The 8,708-nt window shown below is 36.4% G+C and overlaps 1 protein-coding gene across 1 annotated transcript in view; it reads left to right on the forward strand.

Moving 5' to 3' along the window:
- Positions 1-8,681, forward strand: part of vipr1b (vasoactive intestinal peptide receptor 1b) — a 51,552-nt gene extending 42,871 nt beyond the window's left edge. Inside the window, exons 7-13 of the mRNA XM_016544799.1 lie at positions 521-674; positions 821-881; positions 1,001-1,073; positions 3,042-3,133; positions 4,284-4,413; positions 5,756-5,797; positions 7,538-8,681. Of these exons, the coding sequence (XP_016400285.1) occupies positions 521-674; positions 821-881; positions 1,001-1,073; positions 3,042-3,133; positions 4,284-4,413; positions 5,756-5,797; positions 7,538-7,732 (747 nt within the window). The 3' untranslated portion in view covers positions 7,733-8,681. The remainder of the gene's footprint in view (positions 1-520; positions 675-820; positions 882-1,000; positions 1,074-3,041; positions 3,134-4,283; positions 4,414-5,755; positions 5,798-7,537) is intronic.
- The last annotated feature ends 27 nt before the right edge of the window (positions 8,682-8,708 follow it).

Here is an 8,708-nt window from a genome sequence, read left to right on the forward strand (position 1 = left end):
TTATATTTCAATTTCACAAAGAAATGTGCAGCATTTTGTCCAAGCAATAATAAAAGGACACATTTAATTTATTTGTCTTAAATCTCATTTTGTAAAAAAAAAAATAATAATAAAAAATCGTGAATCAAATCGAATCGTGAAATCAAAATCGTGAATCGAATCGAATCGAATCGTGAGTTGAGTGAATCGTTACATCCCTAGCTTTTTTCCAATTTCATTTTATTTCACAAAGCACTCGATGGTAGTACATAATATATGTATGATGTAGTTAGTTAATTGGAAACTACTGAATGAAGAGTTGATTTCTTTAGAACGACATATCTGAAATGATCATTGTTGCAGCTATATTCAAAACGTTTTTCATTTTTGTGGAAAACATTTGCATACAGTGGTCGCACTGCAGTATTTTACAATTTGTTATCACCGTGATAAATGTCAGGATGTCCTTACTCCTCAGAGCACTCAAGGGTGGGAATGACTTCTCAAAGCCATTTTCATTTCCTCCGTCTCTGATTTTCAGGTTGGCTGCAAAGCTGTGATTGTCTTTTTCCAGTATTGCATTATGGCAAGCTTCTTCTGGCTGCTTGTGGAAGGTCTGTATCTTCATGCTCTGTTGGCCGTCTCCTTCTTCTCAGAGAGGAAGTACTTCTGGTGGTACATTCTGATTGGTTGGGGTAGGTGTCATAGTATTTATGTGCATCTGTTTCTTTATTAACCTTCTTTTGTTAAACTTTGACATAATGATTATGTCAGTGAGCCATGTAAAGAGGCAGCCGCTGATGTATTGACTGAAATACGCTCTCATTTCACTTCACTCCAGGAGGCCCAACGATTTTCATCATGGCTTGGAGCTTTGCCAAGGCTTACTTCAATGACGTCGGGTAAGATAAACCTATCAGTCAAAGCCTTCAATGATTTTATGTTAAAATCAAGACATAAATACTTAGTCATCATTGCAAGCAAAAATGTATACATGACATTTATTTGCCATTTTTTCCAGATGCTGGGATATAATTGAAAATTCTGACCTATTCTGGTGGATTATTAAAACCCCAATATTAGCTTCAATTCTGGTGAGATGCCTTTTCACTCCTGAAGCATGATATGTCACCGTTACTATGATTGGAGAACGTTGTTATTGTACATTATGATTGCAGTCACTCATGGTCGCCATGGAGATAAGCTTACACTTGGTCTGCCTGACTACGTTCCCCTGTCTAACCTGTGAAGAATTTCTGTAATTTATTTCTTAATTTTGTTTTTCTGATAAATGTCTACTTGCAATATTAGGACACATCTCATCCATCTTCACTGACTGCTAGTGTAAACATTAGGTAGTGGCCTAATGGTTTGAGAGTTGGACTTGTAACACAAAGATTGCAGGTTCATATCTTGGTACTGGCAGGGATTGTAGGCGTGGGAGTGAATGTACAGAATGATCCAGCCTCAATACCATGACTGAGGTGAGACCCTTGAGCAAGGCACTGAACCCCCAACTGCTCCCTGGGCGCCACAGCAAAAATGGCTTCCCACTGCTCCGGGTGTGTGTTTGTTCATTACTCACTGCTATGTGTGTGCATGGGATAAATGCAGAGCACAAATTCAGAGTATGGGACACCATACTTGGCCACACGTCACTTTTTCTTTTTTTTTCACTTAAAGTAATGGTGTCCATTTACTATACCTAAAATACACTGTGTAAAAGGGACACAGTATATATATATATATATACATGGCGCAGCTGATTGGTTTCTTTCACATCAGCAGCCAATGAACTTGCTGCTCAACATTCAAATACTTGGCTAGTGTTTGCTGTAGCAGTTGCAGCGCGCTACAGAAACCCTCCACCTTTTTAAATTTGATAATTTCATATATATATTAGTGCTTTCTCTAATGTGTTTGTTTTATTTATTATAGTAATAAAAAAATTATATATTTTTTTAGATTGTTATAATGTATCAATTAAAATTGTATATATTGTTAGTGCATATTTTATATATTTTAGTGCTTCATAAAATAAATTAAATGCTTTTATTTTTTGTTTTTCTGTATATTTTAATACATTTTTATTTTAGTGCTTTCTTTTATATTTTAGTTCTTTCCTTTTTTAGTGCTCTGTTTAATTTTTGTATTTATTTTTTATATATTTTTTGTATATTTTTATTCTTTAGTATTATTTATATAGTCTTTTGCTTTTCCCTAAAAGAAACACCAATTTTCATGGTTGGTGCTTGCTCTGCCGCAGCAGCAGCATAGCAGATCCATTCCGCCAAGACCAAACATATTAACACTGCTACGTATATTACCATGCTAAAACTCTCCAAGAGTTGTCATGACAGCAATATTATATATATATATATATATAAACTCCTATAATAATTATTGTGAATACCTAGCAATCACTCTCTCATGAGTTTCACTTTGTGTTTTGGCTGTTTGTTTATACCCTTACAATATAATGATTTGCTTAGTGCTGAGTGTTAAGATGTCAGTAACACTCAAACCGGTTGACGTATGTCCCATGGCTAGGGATTTACATTATACATGATATATCAATAAGGGCTGAAAGGTGTGAAAACACTCTTACAAGCCCTTCTTGGCTTTTCTTTTGAGAGATTTAAGAGAAAGAGTCTTGAGAGAAAGAATGACAGAGAGAAAATCTGTCTCTCTAGTGGAATGTTAATGCAGATTTATTCACGGTGTCTGGGATTTGCTATGTTAGGCTGGAAAACTGAGGCTCTTCTCGTCTTCCCCCACTCAGACATGCTTATTGCTCAGTTATTGCTTGTTTTTTGCTACAGTCCATCTCGTCTACTTAGAGTTAATGTTGTCTCGCTGCCGTCTCAAGGAGGTAGTTTTGTTTTCTCCTTTTGCTAACAGACGCCAGTCCCTGCTTTCTCTGAGACATATAAACACTGTGCTTTGGAACCATTGGCTTTTTGACCCCTCAGTGATTTCAGTAATTTGTGCTTAATCATGAAGCTCTACAAAAATAACAATACCCACTATTTTGTTATTTTGTTGTTTGTCACCAACAACAGATGAACTTCATCCTCTTCATTTGTATCATTCGGATACTGCGGCAGAAGATCAACTGTCCTGACATTGGGAGAAATGAATCAAACCAATATTCGTAAGTATTCAGAACCCATTCAAAACATATTTTTATTCTGTAATTTGTTCTCTTTTATCTCCTCATCCTACTGAGAGGACCAGCATGAAATTTAAAGGGATAGTTCACACAAAAATGAAAATTCTGTCATCATTTGCTCACCCTCATGTCATTCTAAACCCATATGACTGTGCAGCACGAAAGGAGATTTTACCCTTTTAAATTAGATGTTAACCTAGTGTGAGACGTCTTGACAAATGTGAATGAGATTCGAGAACTGCAGCGAAGGAGAAGATTACCTGTGACTATAATAGTGACTAAAATTTCTCAAAATATCTTTTCCTCACTCAAAGCTATCATATGACTTCAGAAGACTTGGAATCTAGCAAATGAGTCATATGGCCACTTTTATTATGATTACTTTTTTGCATTCTTTTTGAAGCTTGAAGTTTAAATTATTTGTAATTGCATGGAAAAGAGCGGAATCTTTCAGAGCTTTCATGGGGGAAAGAAAGTGGTGATGACTGAATTTTCATTTTTGGGTGAACTATCCATTTAAATGCTGGTCCAAACTGGTTAAAGCTGGGAAGTGCTGGTCTAGCTGGTGGACCAGCCTGCAGCTAACCAGCAAAACCAGCAGAAAACAAAATCTGGTTGGCCAAGGGATTCTTGTTGGTTAAGATAGTTATGAAGTCTGACGGGGACACCAGCATCTAAAGCACAATTTCTGCTTTAGACCAACTATTCTGGTCTTTTCGGAAGGATGAGGACTGGAGGTACATGAGAAACATTTTAGCTTATGGAATTTTAACATGGGCATAAAATATGGGGATATTTTAGCTGGCCTCTCCAGCAGCAAGCGAGAACCCACTGCACTGCAATCTCATCATCTAAAATGTCACTGGCTCTCTCCGCCCCTGTTCGGATGATTTAATGTCCCTTGTCCTTAAGTAGCTCTCCACTGTTCAGTTCGCACAAAACAAGACTCAATTCTTAAGCACCTGCAATTTTCTACCCAGCATCACTTATGTTGTTATTCCAGTAATATGCTTTTTGATATCACCTGGTAATAATATCATTTGCAGCCCTGCACTGTGTGCAGGTTATGAATGACAGGAAAGTATCCCATAAAGCTATTTGTTATGTTTTTTTTTCTTCTTCTTTTCTATAGGAGGCTGGCAAAATCCACACTTTTGTTGATTCCACTCTTTGGGATAAACTTCATCATATTCGCTTTCATTCCTGAGAACATAAAAACTGAGCTAAGGCTTGTGTTTGACCTCATTCTTGGGTCATTTCAGGTACGTCTAAAGATTCACTGAGAATAATCATCTGAGGATAATCACTCAAACTAGTCGCTAAAAAAAAAAAGTAGAGCCCAAATATCAGTAGTTGCCAGTGACAGGAAATGCTCTCAAGCTAATCGTAGCACTGTTGTTCAGATAGCAGAATAGTTTAATGATGTCTGGTAGAACTGCTCAGGGCTCCTCAAACAGTCTCCATAGAGAATCTCTCTCTCACACACTTTAGCTATTGGCCATTGTTTTTTTTTAATGGCATAATTGGGTGTTTCCTCAACTGTGGCCACTTTTGCCCTGTGGATGTTTAGAAAATAAACTCTCTTTTAAACACTTTTCACATTCTCACTAGTTTATTCAATTTGATTTTTAAGGTCTTGGACATTTCCACCACTTTGCGAATGATTTATTGTGTTTACATTTTGTGTTGGAAATTGGTGAAAAATTATATTTTAAACACTTTTTTTAATTAAAATGTTTGCTCATTTGTCATGCTAAGGCATTTTAAACTAGCACATTTTTGTATCCTAAATACGAACAATAACACAATATTTTCACAATTTTTTGCATTAATAGAGCTTGATTAGAAAAGACAATTAATGTTAGTTAATGACAATTAAATAACAATGGACAATTCATTTGTTGCAGTATTTATTCATCTTTGTTTATTTTAGTTAATAAAAATAATGTGGTTAGCTAATGTTAACAAATGGAACCTTACTGTAAAAAGTTACCAATTTTGTTTTATGAAAATGTTTATTTCTCCTCATTAGATAAATACATTAACTTTTCAGAAAACTTTATTAGGGTAAAAAACCAATTGCCACAACTGTAGTCAGAGAGTCGTTAATTTTGAATATGTATTTAAACCATTTCCATACAATAAATATTTATATTATTTAATATTAAATTATTTATGAAAAAAAAAACAATTCCCTATGATCTGAATATTAACTATCTGGGTCTGGGAAAAGAGTAAAACAATAAAATCTATTTTAAAAATTTTGACAAAAATGGCAAAAAAAGGTGGGGGGAAATATGAAGGCATGATAGAAGGTTTTCAAGACAGTTTCAAACGTGACCTTCATGTAACAAAATGGAAAAAAATCTGTTAGTTTGAATAAAAAAACTTTCATAAGCAGAGCCACCAGAATGGCTGGCATGAATTCAGGAAGGGTTTGTCCCATATTTTTTAGGCCACAGTCATACTAGACAGTCTGGTAGGAATCTCTAGACATCTAGCATTACACATTCCCGTGCGTAATGCTTTGAATTAATGACCTTGTAATACTTTCATTGTACCTACAGTGGTATATGAGTAAGTTGCTTTCACTTGTTTTAACAGGGTTTTGTGGTTGCTGTACTCTACTGTTTCATGAATGGAGAGGTAAGGCACGGATGGATGGATAAACAGACAGAATCTTTAGGTGCACTCAGTCACAGCTGATCAGAAGCCTCTTCCTATATTGAAGTTTCATTAAAAGCTAAAGCCCTGGAAGCCTGTAAGTGTCTTAGATTCTGCTAGCTCACACAGGCTGCAAATAGCTCTAGACATACTGGCAAAGGAGGCCTATTACTTTGATATATGCATTGATGTTCACAGCATCTTGGGCCTTTTTGCTTGTAGTACAGATTAAATAAAGGGGTCACAGGTGCAGACTTTATTCCAGGTGCATTCAAATAATTTCACGTGTTTGTGCCCCACAGATGAAGTTTAACAACTAGTGTACAAACTTAAACTGATTTCTATGTGTAAAATGATCCTGTCTTACTATAAAAAATCAACCCAGGCTCACTGGAAATAAGTGACTACATTTGTGCAAAACTTGAAATACATCACATTTCACTGCACTTTTCAGGTGAACACTAGAGGCAGTAAAACAACTTTTGTTCCTTTTCACACAAATTATAATTACAGTGACAGATTGATAAATAAATAAATATTTTTGCTCTGTTCCTTGCACGATACTATGTTCCTATCTCAAAATACTTTTACCATAGTGCGTGATTTGTAAACTAATAGAGTTTGATGTTTGCATCGCATAACCAGCTCCACATATATGACTTTTCTGATGAAGTAAACTTGTTCGATAACTCACCTGATACATCATTGCACTTTCAATGTGGAGCCAGTATAAGTAAGAATAGTAGACTAGTAAAGAATACTAGATGCAAGCTAAAATGGCACGGTTGCTTCCTTCTGCAAATGCGTTGTATCTCATGCTGGCTTTAATTAACACTATTGGTTGTTTTTAGGGTAGGACTTATTGTAGCATTATTTTCAAACGCGACAGATCATTAATCATTTAGGGTCACCAGACATTTAGGGCCAGATTTACTAAATGCTTGCACCAGTGCAAACCCTCTTTTGGCATTAAAAAAGTACTGTCAGGATGTCCTAAAGACGTGCAGTGAAAAATAGTGATGAAAAGGTGTGGACAGTCAATTTTGCGGCTGACCTTATTGCATATGCATTTGTGGGAGTTTCCCTTCAGACGCAAAATTTATGAGAGGAATGTATTTAAATAAATCATGCAACATGATTTACTAAGGTTTGCAGTAGTCAATTTACTGGTATTTGCGCCATTATGTACTGCCCAAGAAAAGTGCGTCTTAACTCAATTTACACTTGAATCACTTTCAAAACATCTTTTCTCCAGCTGATCAACGGTAAAAACATTGGCAGCCAGAATCCCAAAAGCTGAACACACAATTTACCACCAGTCAATAGAGATTTCACTTTAAAACTGCTGTGCTACAAGCAATGCAGTATCTTTTTGCAAAAAAGCATGCTTTTTTTCATGACACTGGGCTTTTTAATAAACCAACATTTGCAATGGAGGAAAAATTAAATCGCATGTAGCGCCTTATGTGGATGTCACCTTAAACATTGTGTAGCGAAAGTAGACAAAGTGTACTTCAAGTTTTGCAGAAATACAGTCAGAGTCAAGCATTTCCAGTGAGCCTGGGTTGCATAAAACCCAGTTGCAACCATTTTTACTTCCTTAATGTTCCTTATTTACAGAGTTACGTAATCTAACTTGTAGAGTTTTTGTACAAAACTGTAGAGCATGAATACGTTTTATCCACCATCAATTGATTAGACTGGATCTTGTCTGGCTCTCAGGTCCAAGCTGAGATCAAGAGGAAATGGAGGCGATGGCACCTTGAAAGGTTTCTGGGTCCTGACACCAAATACCAGCACCCATCCATGGGCAGCAATGGTAACAACTTCAGCACGCAGATCTCCATGCTGACTCGCTGCAGCCCCAAGACTCGCCGTGCATCCGCATGTCAAGATGAGACGTCCATCACAGTCTAACTTAGCATCTACAACGATGGGTTATGGTCACCAGAATGAGGCTGTAAAGGGCATGAAGACACTCGGGAAGTGTCCTAGTGAAATTCAGTTCTGAATTTCAGACTGTATTATAATATTTGGAGATATACTAAACCTTACATTTGCTGAACATAGCACAATTTGATGCCATAGGAGTCTTTAATGAGGTTCTTGTATGAAAAACATGATATTGGACAGGCAATGATCAACTTCTGCAACACATAAAACCTGTAAATAAAGCCACAGTGATCTTCTGGAGAGCAGCGAGATTGCAGTTTTGCCGTCATTTTGTGCCCGACTCAGATCTGCAGGGACATTGAAGCAACAGCATCATCAAGAATGTCTGATGATACGCTGTAGGAAAAAGAGGTTAGGGATTCTTTACCTGGACTGCACTTATGTATTTTGCTTATGAGGCAAGTTAAAAAACAAAAAGGCAACCAAAAGTGGATTGTTGAATATCCAATATATGGAGATATACTGTAGAGACCAAATGTGATGTTTCTTCGAAACATGTTGTTCATATTTTTTTTTTGGAATGATGTTTTCAGACCTGTGTGAGTGTGTGTGTGTGTTTAGGCACATTTGGAAGCCGAATGCCCTTCTCTGCACTATCATTCCAGATCAGTCATCCCAGCGGTGTCAACATTCATTTTGCATGCTTGTTTGAGTGTCATTGTGCCATGTATCGCCGTGAATTGATGGTTTAATGGTCTAATGTCAAATCCTTTTGTGCAAAGAACAAACTATCAATTGTGAGATCAACGATGACAAGGATGGCACTGTTGGAGCTTGATAGAACTGTCATAGGCTTTTACAATGCTTATTATTAATCTTAAGGAATAATACATGTCGACCAATTTATGCTTAACAATGGAATTAGTACTTATGTGCATTGTAAATCTTTGCAGTAATGCTAATGCTGTAAACTTACCATTTTCTTTGTACTGTGACACTT

This window comes from Sinocyclocheilus rhinocerous, unplaced genomic scaffold (genome assembly GCF_001515625.1).
Source record: "Sinocyclocheilus rhinocerous isolate Xijiao unplaced genomic scaffold, SAMN03320098_v1.1 scaffold1245, whole genome shotgun sequence".
NCBI classification, from domain to species: Eukaryota; Metazoa; Chordata; class Actinopteri; order Cypriniformes; family Cyprinidae; genus Sinocyclocheilus; species Sinocyclocheilus rhinocerous.